General features: G+C 48.8%; 1 protein-coding gene and 1 long non-coding RNA gene across 2 annotated transcripts in view; both read right to left on the bottom strand.

Moving 5' to 3' along the window:
* LOC115207210 (uncharacterized) overlaps window positions 1-2,584 on the bottom strand; it is a 3,782-nt gene extending 1,198 nt beyond the window's left edge. Inside the window, exons 1-2 of the long non-coding RNA XR_003880938.1 lie at window positions 1,955-2,584; window positions 1-1,788 (exon numbers count right to left, since the gene is read on the bottom strand). The exon at window positions 1-1,788 is cut by the window's left edge and continues 1,198 nt beyond it. This is a non-coding gene — a long non-coding RNA (uncharacterized LOC115207210). The remainder of the gene's footprint in view (window positions 1,789-1,954) is intronic.
* A 362-nt stretch (window positions 2,585-2,946) lies between these two features.
* LOC115207209 (transcription cofactor vestigial-like protein 4) overlaps window positions 2,947-21,935 on the bottom strand; it is a 48,983-nt gene continuing 29,994 nt past the window's right edge. Inside the window, exons 3-5 of the mRNA XM_029774181.1 lie at window positions 10,053-10,293; window positions 9,795-9,906; window positions 2,947-3,934 (exon numbers count right to left, since the gene is read on the bottom strand). Of these exons, the coding sequence (XP_029630041.1) occupies window positions 3,687-3,934; window positions 9,795-9,906; window positions 10,053-10,293 (601 nt within the window). The 3' untranslated portion in view covers window positions 2,947-3,686. The remainder of the gene's footprint in view (window positions 3,935-9,794; window positions 9,907-10,052; window positions 10,294-21,935) is intronic.

Here is a 21,935-nt window from a genome sequence, read left to right as displayed (position 1 = left end):
TGGATCCTGGCTCTGAGAGAATATGGTTTAGGTTCAGCTGGATCCTGGCTCTGAGAGAATATGGTTTAGGTTCAGTTGGATCCTGGCTCTGAGAGAATATGGTTTAGGCTCTGTCCCTAATGACATCCCTAATCCCTATGCACTAATTGTGGCCAGACAAAGTGTCAAGCTTTACATTGGGAATAGGGTTTCATTTAGGACATGTAGCCTTGGATGTAGTTACATGAACAATGGATTTGACTTGGGATGATGGAATGTAAGGGCATATAGGAGCTGTAGAAAAGGGTTTTCAAGCGTTAAGATGGACAGTGCTTCATCAACCCTAGAGCTTTAACCATGTTCTGTCACCTTCACCACTAGGTTTGCACCTTACGGTTACTTCCCCAAAATTCTCAGATTTTCTACAAATTCTGGTTGCTTGGAGGATTCATGGGTTTTCCAACCAGGATTTCCCGGAAAAATCAAGGAATTTTCTGGAAAGTTTCCGGAATGTTGCAACACTAATCACCACCTTTCCGTTACTAAGTTAGTAGCTATACTAATACTGAGAAACAATGAAACACCTGTACTAGGTTCCCTATAGGAAGGAATGTATGCTGCCTTGGTACAGGTTGGTAAAGAAGGAGTTATTAAAACAAGTCAGTTTCACAAGCTGCAGCTGCCAATCTACCCAGTGAGCAAAAAATGGTTGAAAGACTTATTTTCAACGTCTTGTGTTCATAAGATACCTACCGCTACACATCACAGTTGTTCATCACAGAAGTAGAAACAACGACGACATGGAAAACACTAAAAAACTAGTCGACAGAAAAGGTTATCATAAAGATCGACTCTGGGTCGACCTCGCTGGCCGGTCGTTGCGTTATTCCATTTTCAGTCATGCAAAACAAAAACACTGTAGCATCCAGGGATTATTAATAACGCTATAGAACAATTACATTAACGTTATGGAAACATATTATTGTTATAGATTATAATCCAACTGATCATATAGAATAGTAAAGAAGGCCTGTCCGGAGGCTGTCCTCTATGTCGCTAGCTGGTTGCTACCAGAGAGAATAATACTAAATAATAACATGGAGTCTGACTGGACCAGCAGTAAGTGTATCTACAACTGTTGTTATTATTACTGAAAAATATATATAAAAACAAAACAATGTAACTTGTAATAAGATTGAAATGTCTAATACACATGAATAGATACCAGCTATTTAAAAACAAATGCACATCTTTTTCTGTAAGCACTACTTTTACTTGACCAATCAAACCAGAGAGCTATAATCTACCAACCACAACACAGTGCCGCAGAGAGAGAGACAGAGGAGATATAATCTACCAACCACAACACAGTGCCACAGAGAGAGACAGAGGAGATATAATCTACCAACCACAACACAGTGCCGCAGAGAGAGACAGAGGAGATATAATCTACCAACCACAACACAGTGCCGCAGAGAGAGACCAGAGAGAGAGACAGAGATCTAATCTACCAACCACAACACAGTGCCGCAGAGAGAGAGACAGAGGAGATATAATCTACCAACCACAACACAGTGCCACAGAGAGAGACAGAGGAGATATAATCTACCAACCACAACACAGTGCCGCAGAGAGAGAAACAGAGGAGATATAATCTACCAACCACAACACAGTGCCGCAGAGAGAGACAGAAGAGATATAATCTACCAACCACAACACAGTGCCGCAGAGAGAGACCAGAGAGAGAGACAGAGATCTAATCTACCAACCACAACACAGTGCCGCAAAGAGAGACAGAGGAGATATAATCTACCAACCACAACAGTGCCGCAGAGAGAGACAGAGGAGATATAATCTACCTACCACAACACAGTGTTGCAGAGAGAGACCAGAGAGAGACAGAAGAGATATAATCTACCAACCACAACACAGTGCCGCAGAGAGAGACCAGAGAGAGAGACAGAGGAGATATAACCTACCAACCACAACACAGTGCCGCAGAGAGAGACAGAGGAGATATAATCTACCTACCACAACACAGTGTCGCAGAGAGAGACCAGAGAGAGACAGGAGATATAATCTACCTACCACAACACAGTGCCACAGAGAGAGACAGAGGAGATATAATCTACCTACCACAACACAGTGTCGCAGAGAGAGACCAGAGAGAGACAGAAGAGATATAATCTACCAACCACAACACAGTGCCGCAGAGAGAGACCAGAGAGAGAGACAGAGGAGATATAATCTACCTACCACAACACAGTGCCGCAGAGAGAGACAGAGGAGATATAATCTACCAACCACAACACAGTGCCGCAGAGAGAGACCAGAGAGAGACAGAGGATCTAAACCAAAGGAAATACAACAAAGCCCCAGGAGGGATAGAAAATAAAAAGGACAACAGTCCAGTTGTGAGCACCAACAATAGTAACAACTGTTTGAATAAAGTAAGAGAGGCATCGCCAACTTTCTCTCATCCCCCAAAAATGTCAATGTTGTTTTGACCACCCGATAAGATGGCAAAGCAATGGGAAATAGGGAAGGGGAGTTGGAGAGAGAAGAGGAGGGGAAAGTAGAGAGGAGAGGAGGGGAAAGGAGAGGAGAGGAGGGTTAAAGGAGGGGAGTGGAGAGAGGAAAGGAAACGAGGGGAGGGAAAGGGGGGGAGGAAACGAGGGGAGAGGAAACAAGGGGAGAGGAGGGGAAAGGGGAAAGGAAGGGAGGGAAACGAGGAGAGGGAAACAAGGGGAAAGGAAAGTAGGGAGGGGAAAGTAGGGGAGGGGAAACGAGGAAACGAGAGGAGGGGAGGGAAATGAGGAGAGGGAAAAGTAGGGGAGAGGAAAGTAGGGGAGGGAAAAGTAGGGGAGGAAGGGGGAGAGGAAAGGGGGGGGTGGAGAGGTGAGGGAGCTTTACTTTACAGAGCAGAGAGATTGAAAGATGGGGGGAAATAAAATGGCTTTTTCTTTCTTTTAAAAAGAGGTGACAGATTTGCATCAGAGTTCTCTTTGGTAACGAAAGCATGTGGTTGGGATGCGTCTCCATACATCTCATTGTACACATAAACAAACCGTTTCTCGCTTTTCTTTTCAAAATCTCAGGCATCCAATAACACAGAAAAAAGTACGCAAACCTACTTCAACAACATAAAAAGTCAATTTAAAACTAAATAAATGACGAGAGTCAAAACGTTGACAAAAGAAAATGCTTCCCTTATTCCATGGTTATATATATATATATATATATATATGCGCCTTATTCCATGGCTATATCCCTAGCTACCAGCACAGCTCTAAGCGGGGTTAAATCATGCAGGGTAGTCTTACACCAGGGAACAAGACCAACCCTCTTCCTGCAAGGATAGACATTGGACACGCAGGGTTTTGCTCCAGCCCTGCTCAGAAACACACCTGGGTCGTATTTGTTAGTGCACACTATAACTAAATATTTTTGCAACACAAAATGAAAAAACAAGTTTGGTGCCTCATGAATATGACTGATTCTTCTACATCAGCTGTTCATCAGGACCTTGATTAGCTGAATCAGGTGTTAGTTACAACAGGGCTGGAGCAAAAATGAATACAGCCTGCCTAGCCAGTAGCTCTCCAGCAGGGCTGTTCAACCAGCCTGGTGGTGTTACAGTGAGTAATGGATGGGGCAGGGGGGCAGGTTTTAGCTGGCTCTGACTAGTTGAGACTAAGCCACTCCCTTCAGGACACAATGGATGGAGAGTGGCTGTGGTTGACCATGTGACTGTTGGGGGAGGAGTCAGGGGAGGAGGAGGAGCTTCCTTTGGCTTTGATCTGCAGCCAGGTCTCTCCTAAGGCCTTGGTGAAGTGGTCGTCCACAGAGCCGGTGATGGACACAGAGTTAGTGACGGGTTCCGGCTGCTTGTAGTTCCTCCCCAGGCTGCGACGGAAATGCTCCTCGATCACCGGGTCAACACACGCAGAGTTGGCTGGAAGAGAGAAGGACAGGGCTATAACTATTACATCCAGACAGGCGGGGCTCCAACATCTAGACAGGCGGGGCTCCAACCCCAGACAGGCGGGGCTCCAACATCTAGACAGGCGGGGCTCTAACCCCAGACAGGCGGGGCTCTAACCCCAGACAGGCGGGGCTCTAACCCCAGACAGGCGGGGCTCCAACATCTAGACAGGCGGGGCTCCAACATCTAGACAGGCGGGGCTCCAACATCTAGACAGGCGGGGCTCCAACATCTAGACAGGCGGGGCTCCAACATCTAGACAGGCGGGGCTCTAACATCTAGACAGGCGGGGCTCTAACCCCCGACAGGCGGGGCTCTAACCCCCGACAGGCGGGGCTCTAACCCCCGACAGGCGGGGCTCTAACCCCCGACAGGCGGGGCTCTAACCCCCGACAGGCGGGGCTCTAACCCCCGACAGGCGGGGCTCTAACCCCCGACAGGCGGGGCTCTAACCCCCGACAGGCGGGGCTCTAACCCCAGACAGGCGGGGCTCTAACCCCAGACAGGCGGGGCTCTAACCCCAGACAGGCGGGGCTCTAACCACCAGACAGGCGGGGCTCTAACCCCCAGACAGGCGGGGCTCTAACCCCCAGACAGGCGGGGCTCTAACCCCCAGACAGGCGGGGCTCTAACCCCCAGACAGGCGGGGCTCTAACCCCCAGACAGGCGGGGCTCTAACCCCCGACAGGCGGGGCTCTAACCCCCGACAGGCGGGGCTCTAACCCCCGACAGGCGGGGCTCTAACCCCCGACAGGCGGGGCTCTAACCCCCAGACAGGCGGGGCTCTAACCCCCAGACAGGCGGGGCTCTAACCCCCAGACAGGCGGGGCTCTAACCCCCAGACAGGCGGGGCTCTAACCCCCAGACAGGCGGGGCTCTAACCCCCAGACAGGCGGGGCTCTAACCCCAAGACAGGCGGGGCTCTAACCCCAAGACAGGCGGGGCTCTAACCCCAAGACAGGCGGGGCTCTAACCCCCAGACAGGCGGGGCTCTAACCCCCAGACAGGCGGGGCTCTAACCCCAGACAGGCGGGGCTCCAACCCCAAGACAGGCGGGGCTCCAACATCTAGACAGGCGGGGCTCTAACCCCTGACAGGCGGGGCTCTAACCCCAAGACAGGCGGGGCTCTAACCCCCAGACAGGCGGGGCTCTAACCCCCAGACAGGCGGGGCTCTAACCCCAGACAGGCGGGGCTCCAACCCCAAGACAGGCGGGGCTCCAACATCTAGACAGGCGGGGCTCTAACCCCTGACAGGCGGGGCTCTAACCCCAAGACAGGCGGGGCTCTAACCCCAAGACAGGCGGGGCTCTAACCCCAAGACAGGAGGGGCTCTAACCCCAAGACAGGAGGGGCTCTAACCCCAAGACAGGCGGGGCTCTAACCCCAAGACAGGCGGGGCTCCAACCCCAAGACAGGCGGGGCTCCAACATCTAGACAGGCGGGGCTCCAACCCCAGACAGGCGGGGCTCCAACCCCAGACAGGCGGGGCTCCAACATCTAGACAGGCGGGGCTCTAACTCCAGACAGGCGGGGCTCTAACCCCAGACAGGCGGGGCTCCAACATCTAGATAGAGGGGCTCTAAACCCAGACAGGCGGGGCTCCAACGGCTAGACAAGCGGGGCTCCAACATCTAGACAGGCGGAGGTCTAAAACCAGACAGACGGGGCTCTAACCCCAGACAGGCGGGGCTCCAACATCTAGACAGGCGGGGCTCCAACCCCAGACAGGCGGGGCTCTAACCCCAGACAGGCGGGGCTCCAACATCTAGAGAGGCGGGGCTCCAACCCCAGACAGGCGGGGCTCCAACATCTAGACAGGCGGGGCTCTAACCCCAGCCAGGCGGGGCTCTAACCCCAGCCAGGCGGGGCTCTAACCCCAGCCAGGCGGGGCTCTAACCCCAGCCAGGCGGGGCTCTAACCCCAGCCAGGCGGGGCTCTAACCCCAGCCAGGCGGGGCTCTAACCCCAGCCAGGCGGGGCTCTAACCCCAAGACAGGCGGGGCTCTAACCCCAAGACAGGCGGGGCTCTAACCCCAAGACAGGCGGGGCTCTAACCCCAAGCCTAACCCCAAGACAAGCGGGGCTCCAACATCTAGACAGGTGGGGCTCCAACCCCAGACAGGCGGGGCTCCAACATCTAGACAGGCGGGGCTCTAACCCCAGACAGGCGGGGCTCTAACCCCAGACAGGCGGGGCTCTAACCCCAGACAGGCGGGGCTCTAACCCCAGACAGGCGGGGCTCTAACCCCAGACAGGCGGGGCTCCAACATCTAGACAGGCGGGGCTCCAACATCTAGATAGGCGGGGCTCCAACATCTAGATAGGCGGGGCTCCAACCCCAGACAGGCGGGGCTCCAACATCCAGACAGGCGGGGCTCTAACCCCAGACAGGCGGGGCTCTAACCCAGACAGGCGGGGCTCTAACCCCAGACAGGCGGGGCTCTAACCCCAGACAGGCGGGGCTCTAACCCAAGACAGGCGGGGCTCTAACCCAAGACAGGCGGGGCTCTAACCCAAGACAGGCGGGGCTCTAACCCAAGACAGGCGGGGCTCTAACCCCAAGACAGGCGGGGCTCTAACCCCAAGACAGGCGGGGCTCTAACCCCAAGACAGGCGGGGCTCTAACCCCAAGACAGGCGGGGCTCTAACCCCAAGACAGGCGGGGCTCTAACCCCAAGACAGGCGGGGCTCTAACCCCCAGACAGGCGGGGCTCTAACCCCAAGACAGGCGGGGCTCTAACCCCCAGACAGGCGGGGCTCTAACCCCAGACAGGCGGGGCTCTAACCCCAGACAGGCGGGGCTCTAACCCCAGACAGGCGGGGCTCTAACCCCAGACAGGCGGGGCTCTAACCCCAGACAGGCGGGGCTCTAACCCCAGACAGGCGGGGCTCCAACATCTAGATAGGCGGGGCTCCAACATCTAGTTAGGCGGGGCTCCAACCCCAAGACAGGCGGGGCTCCAACCCCAGACAGGCGGGGATCCAACCCCAGACAGGCGGGGCTCTAACCCCAGAGAGGTGGGGCTCTAACCCCAGACAGGCGGGGCTCTAACCCCAGACAGGCGGGGCTCTAACCCCAGACAGGCGGGGCTCTAACCCCAGACAGGCGGGGCTCTAACCCCAGACAGGCGGGGCTCTAACCCCAGACAGGCGGGGCTCCAACAACTAGACAGGCGGGGCTCTAACCCCAGACAGGCGGGGCTCTTACCCCAGACAGGCGGGGCTCCAACATCTAGACAGGCGGGGCTCCAACCCCAGACAGGCGGGGCTCCAACCCCAGATAGGCGGGGCTCCAACATCTAGAGAGGCGGGGCTCCAACCCCAGACAGGCGGGGCTCCAACAGCTAGACAGGCGGGGCTCCAACAACTAGACAGGCGGGGCTCTAACCCCAGACAGGCGGGGCTCTAACCCCAGACAGGCGGGGCTCTAACCCCAGACAGGCGGGGCTCTAACCCCAGACAGGCGGGGCTCTAACCCCAGACAGGCGGGGCTCTAACCCCAGACAGGCGGGGCTCTAACCCCAGACAGGCGGGGCTCTAACCCCAGACAGGCGGGGCTCTAACCCCAGACAGGCGGGGCTCTAACCCCAGACAGGCGGGGCTCTAACCCCAAGACAAGCGGGGCTCTAACCCCAAGACAAGCGGGGCTCTAACCCCAAGACAAGCGGGGCTCCAACATCTAGACAGGCGGGGCTCCAACCCCAGACAGGCGGGGCTCTAACCCCAGACAGGCGGGGCTCCAACATCTAGATAGGCGTGGCTCCAACATCTAGATAGGCGGGGCTCCAACATCTAGATAGGCGGGTCTCCAACATCTAGATAGGCGGGGCTCCAACATCTAGATAGGCGGGGCTCCAACATCTAGATAGGCGGGGCTCCAACATCTAGATAGGCGGTGCTCCAACATCTAGATAGGCGGTGCTCCAACATCTAGATAGGCGGGGCTCCAACATCTAGATAGGCGGGGCTCTAACCCCAGACAGGCGGGGCTCCAACATCTAGACAGGCGGGGCCCCAACCCCAGACAGGCGGGGCCCCAACTCCCGACAGGCGGGGCCCCAACTCCCGACAGGCGGGGCCCCAACCCCCGACAGGCGGGGCCCCAACCCCCGACAGGCGGGGCTCTAACCCCAGACAGGGGGGCGCTCACTAAACCCCATCACAAGATCACCAGACCCCATCACAAGATCACCAGACCTCATCACAGGATCACCAGACCTCATCACAGGATCACCAGACCTCATCACAGGAGCACCAGACCTCATCACAAGATCACCAGACCCCATCACAAGATCACCAGACCCCATCACAAGATCACCAGACCCCATCACAAGATCACCAGACCCCATCACAAGATCACCAGACCCCATCACAAGATCACCAGACCCCATCACAAGATCACCAGACCCCATCACAAGATCACCAGACCTCATCACAAGATCACCAGACCTCATCACAAGATCACTAAACCCCATCACAAGATCACCAGACCTCATCACAAGATCACCAGACCTCATCACAAGATCACCAGACCTCATCACAAGATCACCAGACCTCATCACAAGATCACCAGACCTCATCACAAGATCACCAGACCTCATCACTAGACCCCATTTTTAAAATTGTATTTTATCTTTATTTAACTTGGCAAGTCAGTTAAGAACAAATTCTTATTTTCAATGACTGCCTACCAGGGAACAGTGGGTTAACTGCCTTGTTAAGGGGCAGAATGACAGATTATTACCTTGTCAGCTCGGGGGATTCAATCTAGCAACCTTCCGGTTACTAGTTCAACGCGCTAACCACTAGGCTACCTACCCCATCACCAGACCCTATTCATATGTAGTGCACTACTTTTAACCTTACACTTCACTTCTGGGCTAATCCCAAACCACAATCTATACCCCTTTATAGTGCACTTCTGACTAGACCCTTATGTGGGCCCCTTTGGAGTCTACAGACAACATAGGACTCATCTGATGACTTACAGCTGTTACCTGATAAGGGTGTCTGCTGGCTGGTCCATTGTAGCTGTGTAGCAGTATGGTATACCGTAAATTCCGGACTATAAGCGGCAACTTTTTTCTCACGCTTTGAACCTTGCGGCTTAAACAATGACGCGGCTAATATATGGATTTTTCCCGCTTTACTTTTTTTTTTCTAAAAAAAAAAACATTCTGTGACGTGCTCAGTTTTTTGGCGGCATGAAGCTTTCATTAGACCAATGAAATTGCCGAACGGGTTACGGTCAAACAACTTTTTTGTTTACTGTTTAGATTAAATCGAGTGCTCTCAAACTTCCCATCATTCTGATTACGGTAGTCATTTTGTCACCCTCATCATGGCAAAGACACGGAGAAATGCATATGATGCAGCTTTCAAGTTGAAGGCGATTGATCTGGCTGTTGGAAAAGGAAATAGAGCTGCTGCACAGGAGCTTGGTCTTAATGAGTCGATGATAAGACGTTGGAAACAGCAGCGTGAGGAATTGACTCAGTGCAAAAAGACAACTAAAGCTTACTGCAAATTGTTTATTTTTTGTTACAAGCCGTGTTTCGTTAAAGCCTATTTATTTTTGTTACAAGCCGTGTTTCGTTAAATCCTATTTAATTTTGTTACAAGCCGTGTTTCGTTAAAGCCTATTTATTTTTGTTACAAGCTGTGTTTCGTTAAAGCCTGTGTAAAGCTCATTTGTTTCAATGTACCGGTAGGCACCTGCGGCTTATTTATGTTCAAAATAATATATATTTTTTAATTCAGTGGGTGCGGCTTATATTCAGGTGCGCTTAATAGTCTGGAAATTACGGTAATATATATTATGTTACTTACAGTTGCTGGCTGGTCTATTGTAGCTGTGTAGCAGGTTGTTGGAACAGCCGTTGTGAGACAGGTTACAGTTACGGTTGTTTGTCGGAGCGCACGTTATCACTGACGGACGATTCTAAACAAAACACAAAGAAATCAAACAAAACATGTTCAGGACTTTAGAGGGTTTGAAGACAATGTGTTAACTGCATATTCTTATGCCCTGAAAGTGTGATTGTGTCCGTTTCGGTTGTGTGTGTGTGCGCGTGTCTTGAGTCTTACCTGCTGGCGTTCCACAGGGCTGACGGTTGGTGAGATGACAAAGGTACGGGCGGCATCCATGTTGTTTTTGGTCAGGGCGAGAGGCTGATCCATGGCCAGGTTGGGCATGTGGTGGTGTGGGGTGTACAGGTGGTGGTTGCCATGGAGAACCGTGGAGGGGGCGGCGGCTCGCTCCACGGGGCTGCGGCTACAGTCCCGAGGGTCCTTGGCACTACGGAAGTCGCCATTGGAAGGCTTGCCTCTGCAGAGAGAAGATGATAAAAGATTACTTTATTGTCCAATTTCAGGAAACTAGGCGTGTCACTACTTCACAGGAGAGACATTTGAAAGTACTGTTTTTTTTGTTTGTTATCAAAATACGTTTTGGGGCAGAAATGCCTTCTGGAACATGTGAACTTTCACGTGGCTTAATAACAAACTTGTATACCATCTGTAAATGGTCAGTATGTGTAGGTAATCCTGTCTAACACGGCTTTTTATAAAGATATCACGTCGTAGAACTGCATCAGTGTTGCTCTCCACTTTCTGGAGGACCCGGTTTTTGAAATCAGTGGAATTAGAGTATGATGGCTAAGGAGATGGAGAAAATTCTGGCGTTTGTTTAATACGCAGATGGAGTTGAAAAGAGAACACACAGAAGTATCTGGATTACATATTCAAACTAAGGGCAACCATGGCATCCATGAACCTCTGCTGAAGTTCATTAGAGTTGCATCAGATGACCTGGCCTCCACAAACACCCAACCTCAAACCAATTGAGATGATTTGGGATGAGTTGGACCGCAGAGTGAAGGAAAAGCAGCAAACAAGTGATCAGCATATGTGGGAACTCCTTCAAGATTGTTAGTAAAGCATTACAGGTGAAGCTGGTTGAGAGAACGCCAAGAGTGTGCAAAGCTGTCATCAAGGCAAAAAGTGTCTACTTTGAAGAATCTAAAATATATTTTGTTTTGATGAAACATTTTTTTTGTTACTACATGATTCCATATGTTATTTCATAGTTTTGATGTCTTCACTATTATTCTACAATGTAGAAAATAGTAAAACAATTAAGAAAAACCCTTCAATAAGTAGGTGTCCAAACTTTTGACTGGTACTGTATATTATCCACGTCCTTTTTCAGCCACGACTCTGAGAAACGTAGAATACATAGAATATTACAGGTCCCGTGGATAGAATAGTCTGGAACAGAGCTTATCTAGTTTGTTCTCTAGTGACTCTACGCTCGCCAACAGAAGTGAGGGCAGAGGCGGTTTATTTGCTCGCCAACATCGTCTCGTCAGGATGCCGCCTCGCCTGCCTCTCTTTCACCGTCGCGTCCCCGGGTGATCAGGGCCTGGTCCGGAGTACGCAGAACATCCAGAACTGCCGACTCGTTGAAGTACAAATCATTCTCGACGTCAAGAAGTCTATTTTCAAGTCACAGGAAATGATGTCAGAGGACATTATGTACAACAACAAAAAGTTCCAATCAGAAAATAATTGGCCAGGAGCCCGTAAGACTATCCACAGCAGCACCATTATTTAACAGAGATTGTTTTCAGTGTGGTTCTTTGTCAGAAAGTATTTAAACTGTGGTTAACCCCGTCAGCACCACCCTGCTGTGCTGCTGTCTTGAAGAATTGTTGTTTTTAACTGATTAGGTACATTTTCATTTATGTGATTGATGTGGAATTACTCTGGAGCCATATGTGTGTATGTCTCTGTGTGTGTGTGTCTGTCTCTGTGTGTGTGTGTCTGTCTCTGTGTCTGTCTCTGTGTGTGTGTGTGTGTGTCTGTCTTTGTGTGTGTGGGTGTGTGTCTCTGTCTCTGTGTGTGTGTGTTTCTGTGTGTCTGTCTCTGTGTGTCTGTCTATGTGTGTGTGTGTCTCTGTGTGTGTGTGTGTCTCTGTGTGTCTCTGTGTGTGTGTGTGTGTGTGTGTGTGTGTGTGTGTGTGTTATTGACGTGGCAATATCCTGGAGCCGTGTGTGTGTGTGTGTGTGTGTGTGTGTGTCTGTCTCTGTGTGTGTGTGTGTGTTAGCTGCTACTTGGCACCTCATGCTTGGGTACCTAGATATTATCTCTCTCTCTCTCCAAGTGCTAGTCAGTCGTATGAAAGACAGACCTGGGTCCTGGGGGGATAGGGGTAGGGTGAGGGAGAAAAGAAAAACAAGTTACTAATGTCACAAAACCCTGGAACGTGGAAACGAGGGTAATATTTCCCTCCCTGGGTCAGTTTCGCTTCAGAACTATTCTATATCCACTGTAAATGGAAACTTGTTGAATTGTAAAAAAAAAAAAAATGCCCTGTTCTTGACTGTAGTTCAAGTCAGACAACAACCGAGGGACAATTTCTATCTGAAAACAAAGAGCCCTTATCCTGTAAGAGTCAGACGGCTGCGGGCTGGAAGCTACGGCCCGCCGCTCTGCGGGCTGGAAGCTACGGCCCCCCGCTCTGCGGGCTGGAAGCTACGGCCCGCCGCTCTGCGGGCTGGAAGCTACGGCCCGCCGCTCTGCGGGCTGGAAGCTACGGCCCGCCTCTCTGCGGGCTGGAAGCTACGGCCCGCCTCTCTGCGGGCTGGAAGCTACGGCCCGCCTCTCTGTGGGCTACGGCCCGTCGCTCTGTGGGCTGGAAGCCTGCTACGGCCCGCCGCTCTGTGGGCTACGGCCCGCCGCTCTGTGGGCTACGGCCCGCCGCTCTGTGGGCTACGGCCCGCCGCTCTGTGGGCTGGAAGCTACGGCCCGCCTCTCTGTGGGCTACGGCCCGCCTCTCTGTGGGCTACGGCCCGCCTCTCTGTGGGCTACGGCCCGCCTCTCTGTGGGCTACGGCCCGCCTCTCTGTGGGCTGGAAGCCTGCTATGGCCCGCACCTTTGTAACACACTCGGTCCTCTGATTGGACCAGCAAACTGTCACTCAACACAGGTCGGGTGAGCTAACGATAGCTTATTTACTGTACAGCTATACGATCAGGTGCAGCGCAAACATAAAATCATAGGTAGAGAGGATCGCCACAACTGTTGTTTTGGTGTGTCAAACCACAGGCCGGCTGTAGTTTTGCTGTGTCAAACTTGCTTGATATTGATAACGTACAAATGAAAATCGCATTTAGACTGTTCTGTTAAAATGTATTATTACTGTGGTGAGGACACACAGTGGAAAACGCTTTGTTGTTAAAATGTTTACTGTTGCTTTCGCATGTTTAAATGCATATGTGGTGCATCTATATACCATCTAATGCTTCAATAATTGCTAGCGTTCGATCATTAATCTATTGTAACACTTAAGACATTTTTGCTTCATGTTTGATACATTTTCATTTATCATTTCTTACCTTCTGAGTGATGTTCGCGCAATGTGAACGTTCGCAAGACTCATGGAAGTAGAAGTTCTGTTTGTTTAATTCAATAGGTTCCTTTGATCTTATTCCCTGGGTGACGTCGGAGTTCAGTGCGTCTGTCATTCTGGTTGTGTGTAATAGAAGCACAGCTCAGGGTGTACAGATATAGTCTATGTGGCCTTTGCGCGCCACGCTTCGGAGTCCGTACGTTGAACAAAATACAATTATTGGTCTATGAACGGTGATGAAATATCATTAATAAATCACCAAGTCTGATTAACACTAAGATATAAAGACAAATGAATGAATTGATGTGGAATTTGCCTTTTATTTTGCGGAACCAGTCTATTGGTCGTGTAAATGCCAATTGTAATTGTATGGTCCTGGGAGGGGCCCAAGCGGTAATATATACACTACTGTTTAAAGGTTTGGGTCACTTAGAAAAGTCCTTGTTGTTGAAAGAAAAGCAGATTTTTTTGTCCATTAAAATAACATCAAACTGATCAGAAATACAGTGTAGACATTGTTGTAGCTGGAAACAGCAGATTTTTTTATGGAATATCTACATAGGCGTACAGAGGCCCATTATCAGCAACCATCACTCCTGTGTTCCAATGGGACGTTGTGTTAGCTAATCCAAGTTAATCATTTTAAAAGGCTAATTGATCATTAGAAAACCCTTTTGCAATTATGTTAGCACAGCTGAAACTTGTTCTAATTAAAGAAGCAATAAAACTGGCCTTCTTTAGACTAGTTGAGAATCTGGAGCATCAGCATTTGTGGGTTCAATTACAGGCTCAAAATAGCCAGAAACAAATAACTTTCTTCTGAAACTCGTCAGTCTATTCTTGTTCTGAGAAATGAAGGCTATTCCATGCGAGAAATTTGCAAGAAACTGAAGATCTCGTACAACGCTGTGTACTACTCCCTTCACAGAACAGCTCAAACTGGGTATCCAGAATAGAAAGAGGAGTGGGGGGCCCCGGTGCACAACTGAGCAAGAGGACAAGTACATTAGTGTGTCTAGTTTGAGAAACAGACGTCTCACAAGTCCTCAACTGGCAGCTTCATTAAATAGTACCCGCAAAACACCAGTCTCAACGTCAACAGTGAAGAGGCGACTCCGGGATGCTGGCCTTCTAGGCAGAGTTTCAAAGAAAAAGCCATATCTCAGACTGGCCAATAAAAAGTAAAGATTAAGATGGGTAAAAGAACACAGACACTGGACAGAGGAAGATTGGAGAAAAGTGTTAAGGACAGACAAAGCTAAGTTTGAGGTGTTCGGATCACAAAGAAGAACATTTGTGAGACGCAGAAAAAAATTAAAAGTTGGTGGAGGAGTGCTTGACGCCATCTGTCAGCATGGTGGAGGCAATGTGATGGTCTGGGGGTGCTTTGGTGGTGGTAAAGTGGGAGATTTGTACAGTGTAAAAGGGATCTTGAAGGAAGGCTATCACTCCATTTTGCAACGCCATGCCATACCCTGTAGACGGCGCTTAATTGGAACCAATTTCCTCCTACAACAGGACAACAACCAAAAGCACAGCTCCAAACTTTGCAAGAACTATTTAGGGAAGAAGCAGTCAGCTGGTATTCTGTCTATAATGGAGTGGCCAGCACAGTCACCGGATCTCAACCCTATTGAGCTGTTGTGGGAGCAGCTTGACCGTATGGTACGTAAGAAGTGCCCATCAAGCCAATCCAATTTGTGGGAGGTGCTTCAGGAAGCATGGGGTGAAATCTCTTCAGATTACCTCAACAAATTGACAACTAGAATGCCAAAAGGTCTGCAAGGCTGTAATTGCTGCAAATGGAGGATTTGTTTTATTTCAATTAAAAATCATTATGTATAACCTTGTCAACATCTGGACTATACTTCCTATTGATTTTGAATCTCATTTCATGTATGTTTTCATGGAAAACAAAGACATTTCTAAGTGACCCCAAACTTTTGAACGGTAGTGTACATGTTGAGCTCCTGTTAGATTGGATGAGGTTTCCCCGGGGGAGGCTGTCCTCTACCTGTTAGATTGGATGTGGTTTCCCCAGGGGAGGCTGTCCTCTCTACCTGTATCCATCCAGACAGGACATGTTAACTTCTCTTGGGTAGGGGGCAGTATTTTCACGGCTGGATGAAAAATGTACCCAAATTAAACTGCCTACTACTCGGGCCCAGAAACTATAATATGCATATTATTAGTAGATTTGTATAGAAAACACTCTGAAGTTTCTAAAACTGTTTGAATGATGTCTGTGAGTATAACAGAACTCGTATGGCAGGCAAAAATCTGAGACAAATCCAACCAGGAAGTGGGAAATCTGAGACTTGTAGTCTTTCAAACCATTGCCTATTGAAACGACAGTGTCTGTGGGGTCATTCTGCACTTCTTAAGGCTTCCACTAGATGTCAACAGTCTTTAGAAAGTTGTTTGAGGCTTCTATGGTGAATTTTGAGGGAATAACAGCCGGTTCAAGCAGTGGACTGTCTGAGGTCATGTAGTTACTTCATGCGCTTTCACGCATGGCTAGCATTTTTTATTTTTCTTCTGTAATGAATACGCTATTGTCTGGTTGGAATATTATCGATTTTTTATGTTAAAAACACTCTAAGGATTGACTGTAAACATCGTTTGACATGTTTCTACAAACGGTAATGGAACTTCTGAGCTTTTCGTCTATTGATTTGGGCTCCCGCATCGTGCCTTTGGAATAGCGGCAACAAAATGGAGGTATTTGGACATAAATGGACTTTATCGAACAAATTAACATTTCTTGTGGAAGTGGGAGTCCTGCGAGTGCATTCCGCCGAGGATCAGCAAAGGTAAGGAAATATTTATAACACTAATTTAGAGTTTTGTTGATGGCATGACTTGGCGGGTAGCTGCATAGCTTGCATTGATGGCTGAGCTCTGTACTCAGAATATTGAACAATGTGCTTTCTCCGTAAAGTTATTTTGAAATCTGACACAGCGGCTGCATTAAGAAGTAGTGTATCTATAATTCTTTAAATAATTGTTATATATTTTGTCAAGGTTTATGATGAGTATTTCTGTAAATGAATGTGCACATTCACCAGAAGTTTTGGGAGGCAAACATTTTCTGAACATCACGCGCCAATGTAAAATGCTGTTTTTGGATATAAATATGAACTTGATCGAACAAAACATACATGTATTGTGTAACATGATGTCCTATGAGTGTCATCTGATGAAGATCGTCAAAGGTTAGTGCTTAATTTTAGCTGTATTTCTGGTTTTTGTGACGCCTCTCCTTGCTAGGAAAATGGCTGTGTGGCTTTTCTTGTTTAGGTGGTGTCCTAACATAATCGAATGTTTTGCTTTCGCTGTAAAGCCTTTTTGAAATCAGACAATGTGGTTGCATTAAACCTGATTCTTCTTCTTGTCTTCCTATTTGTGGTGAAAGCAAAGAAAAATCACTTAAAAACATCACCACAGTTAGCTAATTTCAATGAAAACCAACTGCATTTATTTTTATTATAGCTACATGTAATGAAAGTTTTGGGGTTTGTTTTACATGACCTTGTTTTGTGTCTGTTGGCTGAAGGCTACTCTGCTTGCAGCTTGCTATCTAGCTGGCTAAAAACAGCAAGCATGCTAACTTTTTGAGCTCCCCACATAATAATAATTGATATTTATATAATATGCCAAGGCAAATATTTGTCTACTTGCCAGTGTAACCTACAACATTACCCCCAGTTTGATATGCTGCTTAAATGTATTTGGTCCCATATCAGCAAAAACAAATAGAATGTCATCATTTCTTGCTCACGGTGATACAGCAAAGCTTGGGGCTGTTTTTACCATTTCAAAATAGCCTAGAATTGGGTAGTTATTACAGCTAAATAAAATACATTTTTTTTGAGGGGGGGAGGGGGGTTTAAAAAGGCTGCAATGTTGCTTGACTTATTTTTTTGAACATTCGCTGAGATTATATTTAGTTGTCAATGCAAAATAGGCTGACCAGCTAAACCAAGTCCAAGCAATCTTTAAATTCAAGTGAAACAGAGATTGTTATCTGTAGTCTCATAGACCACTGAAACCAGGTCAATAACTCTATGTACAGTCCTATTGATTAGGAATTGTCCTTTATTGTGAGTAGGCCTTTGCCATCACCAAGTTTATCAAGACATTTACCATTCAAACGAATGATTACCATTATGCTATGTAGTTAAGATGGTTAAAACCAAAAGTCAAATTGATTGTATGGTTGTACTATTCATGTGTTAATGCATACATGGCTGTCTCCGGGGAACATTTCTCATCAATATCTTTCAAGTTTAATTATATTTATTAATCGGCATAAAATATTGACCATCGCCCTCCTTGACCTCCATACCGGTCATTCTCTAGTCGGCAGGACGACGTAACGTAAGGAGCCGCACATTTTGTGACGTAAAAAAAATGACATTCAAGTACTCTGCCATATTTGCATAGTTTGCTTAAGCTCCGTTTCTCGCTTTAGTTGTCTGTATATGAGTTCCATGCCTTCAGCAGTCTTGTGTAGAGTTACGCAGCGTACCAGAATGTGTGGTTAGATCTCTCTACTGTACTGAGAGCTTATATAGCTGTAACTACTACTGCTGCTGGGAACTTTAACCTCTGCCAACTGAACAGCAGAGAGGAGGAGCAGAGCCAAGATGGCTGATTCAATTATACTCTTGTTGTTTTACATGGGGCTTTGTGTCTTTCGCGCATGTTCGTGTGTGTGTGTGTGTGTGTGCACGCGCAGAGGCAGACTTAGTAATTTGGAGGCCCCAGGCAGAGGCCTGTGTGAGTAAGGAGCAAATGTTGCACAATCCAGGGATAGAAAGCTTTTAGAGACTTACCCAGAAAGACAGCAAAAGGTTATTCTAACATGTATTGACTGAGGTAAATTATTAGATATGTAATTCAAGATATATTAGTGTTTTATCTTTCTTGAATTTTTCTTTCACTTTGACTGAGTTGTGTAAATTGTTGACAAAAATACAAATTCACAATTTCATTTTTAATCCTACTTTGTAACACAAACAAAATGGAACAAGTAAAGTGGTGTGAATACTGTACTTTTTTTGGAGTCTTTCCTTGTCAACAATAGGGCCTCACACCCCCCCCCCACATTTCCTTTGCAACTTTGAAGCTTCCTGCAGATTTTGCTGCTGTTGAACCAGCCTGCTGAAACAAGACAAAAACTGAGAGCAGCCCGTGACAGCGGGTTGGGGGGGCCTCGAGTGGCGCATGGGGGGGAGGAGGCCTCAAGCTGAAACATTACTTTTTGAAAAATTATTACTAGTATCATTATTTATAATGCCCAGCTCACGAGGCCCCTTTATGTGAGGCCTGAGGTAATTGCCTCTTCTGTGTAATGGTAAGTACGCCTCTGTGAGTCAAATCAAATGCGCCGAATACAACCGGTGTAGGCTTTACCGTGAAATGCTTATTTATGAGCCCTTAACCAACAATGCAGAGTTAAAAACTAAGTATGTGGATAACTGCTTGTCAAATATCTCATTTCCTAAATCATAGGCATTAATATGGAACTGGTTCTCCCATTTGCTGCTATAACAGCCTCCACTCTGCTGGGAAGGCTTTCCACGAGATGTAGGAATATTACTGCAGGGACTTGCTTCCATTCAGCCACAAGAGCATTAGTGAGGTCAGGCACTGATGGGTGATTAGGCCTGGCTTGCAGTAATTCCAATTCATCCCAAAGGAGTTTGATGGGGTTGAGGTCAGGGCTCTGTGCTGGCCAGTCAAGTTCTTCCACACCGATCGACAAACCATTTCTGTATGGACCTCTCTTTGCGCACGGGGGCATTGTCATGCTGAAACAGGAAATGGCTTCCCCCAAACTGTTGCCACAAAATTGGAAGCACAGAATCATCTAGAATGTCATTGTATGCTGTAGCGTTAAGATTTCCCTTCACTGGAACTAAGGGGCCCGAACCATGAAAAACAGACCCAGACTATTGTTCCAGATGGATTACCAGGACGTGTACTGCGAGCATGCGCTGACCAGCTGGCAAGTGTCTTCACTGACATTTTCAACCTATCCCTGATCCGGTCTGTAATACCAACTTGTTTCAAGTAGACCACCGTAGTCCAGTGCCCAAGAACGACAAGGTAACCTCCCCATAGCACTCACATCTGTAGCCATGAAATGCTTTCAAAGGCTGGTTATGGCTCACATCAACACCATCATACCAGACACCCTAGACCCACTCCAATTTGCGTACCACCCCAACAAATCCACAGATAATGCAATCTCTACTGTACTCCACACTGTCCTCACCCACCTGGACAAAAGGAACACCTATGTGAGAATGCTATTCATTGACTACAGCTCAGCGTTCAACACCTTAGTGCCCTCAAAGCTCATCACTAAGCTAACGACCCTGGGACTAAACACCTCCCTCTGCAACTGGATCCTGGATTTCCTGACAGGCCGCCCCCAGGTGGTGAGGGTAGGCAACAACCCATGCGCCATGCTGACCCTCAACACGGGGGCCCCTCAGGGGTGCGTGCTCAGTCCCCTCCTGTTCACTGTCGACTACGTGGCCGCGCATGACTCCAACACCATCATCACTTTTGCTGATGACACAACCGGTGGTAGGACTGGTCACTGATGACGAGGACACATCCTATAGGGAGGAAGTCAGAGACCTGGCAGTCTGGTGCCAGGAGAACAACCTCTCCCTCAATGTCAGCAAGACAAAGGAGCTGATCGTGGACTACAGGAAATGGAAGGGCGAGCATGCCCCCATCCACATCGATGGCGATGTGATGGAGCTGGTCAAGAGCTTCAAGTTCATCGGTGTCCAAATCACTAAGGAATGAAAATAGTCCACACACACACACACACACACACACACACACACACACACACACACACACACACACACACACACACACAGTTGTAAAGAGGGCATGACAACGCCCCTTCCCCCTCAGGAGGCTGAAAAGATCTGGGGCCTTCAGATACTCAAAAAAGTTATACAGCTGCACCATTGAGAGCATCTTGACTGGCTATGTTACCGCCTGGTACAGCAACTGCAAGGCAACCGACCACAAGGCGCTACAGAGGGTGGGGGGAGTACGGCCCATTAAATGCCTGGGACCAAGCTCCCTGCCATCCAAGACCTCTATACCAGGCGGTGTCAGAAGAAAGCCCCAAATAAATGTCAAAGACTCCAGCCACCCAAGCTACACTGCTCAAAAAAATAAAGGGAACACTTAAACAACACAATGTAACTCCAAGTCAATCACACTTCTGTGAAATCAAACTGTCCACTTAGGAAGCAACACTGATTGACAATACATTTCACATGCTGTTGTGCAAATGGAATAGACAACAGGTGGAAATTATAGGCAATTAGCAAGACACCCCCAATAAAGGAGTGGTTGTGCAGGTGGAGACCACAGACCACTTCTCAGTTCTTATGCTTCCTGGCTGATGTTTTGGTCACTTTTGAATGCTGGCGGTGCTTTCACTCTAGTGGTAGCATGAGACGGAGTCTACAACCCACACAAGTGGCTCAGGTAGTGCAGCTCATCCAGGATGGCACATCAATGCGAGCTGTGGCAAGAAGGTTTGCTGTGTCTGTCAGCATAGTGTCCAGAGCATGGAGGCGCTACCAGGAGACAGGCCAGTACATCAGGAGACGTGGAGGAGGCCGTAGGAGGGCAACAACCCAGCAGCAGGACCGCTACCTCCACCTTTGTGCAAGGAGGAGCAGGAGGAGCACTGCCAGAGGCCTGCAAAATGACCTCCAGCAGGCCACAAATGTGCATGTGTCTGCTCAAACGGTCAGAAACAGACTCCATGAGGGTGGTATGAGGGCCCGACGTCCACAGGTGGGGGTTGTGCTTACAGCCCAACACCGTGCAGGACGTTTGGCATTTGCCAGAGAACACCAAGATTGGCAAATTCGCCACTGGCGCCCTGTGCTCTTCACAGATGAAAGCAGGTTCACACTGAGCACGTGACAGTCGTGACAGAGTCTGGAGACGCCGTGGAGAACGTTCTGCTGCCTGCAACATCCTCCAGCATGACCTGTTTGGCGGTGGGTCAGTCATGGTGTGGGGTGGCATTTCTTTGGGGGGCCGCACAGCCCTCCATGTGCTCCCCAGAGGTAGCCTGACTGCCATTAGGTACCGAGATGAGATCCTCAGACCCCTTGTGAGACCATATGCTGGTGCAGTTGGCCCTGGGTTCCTCCTAATGCAAGACAATGCTAGACCTCATGTGGCTGGAGTGTGTCAGCAGTTCCTGCAAGACGAAGGCATTGATGCTATGGACTGGCCCGACCGTTCCCCAGACCTGAATCCTATTGAGCACATCTGGGACATCATGTCTCGCTCCATCCACCAATGCCACGTTGCACCACAGACTGTCCAGGAGTTGGCAGATGCTTTAGTCCAGGTCTGGGAGGAGATCCCTCAGGAGACCATCTGCCACCTCATCAGGATCATGCCTAGGCGTTGTAGGGAGGTCATACGGGCACGTGGAGGCCACACACACTACTGAGCCTCATTTTGACTTGTTTTAAGGACATTACATCAAAGTT

The sequence above is a fragment of the Salmo trutta genome, chromosome 14, assembly GCF_901001165.1.
Source record: "Salmo trutta chromosome 14, fSalTru1.1, whole genome shotgun sequence".
Classification (NCBI taxonomy): domain Eukaryota; kingdom Metazoa; phylum Chordata; class Actinopteri; order Salmoniformes; family Salmonidae; genus Salmo; species Salmo trutta.
Note: the sequence above shows the minus strand (reverse complement) of the source record. Positions and strands in the feature narration are given on the sequence as shown.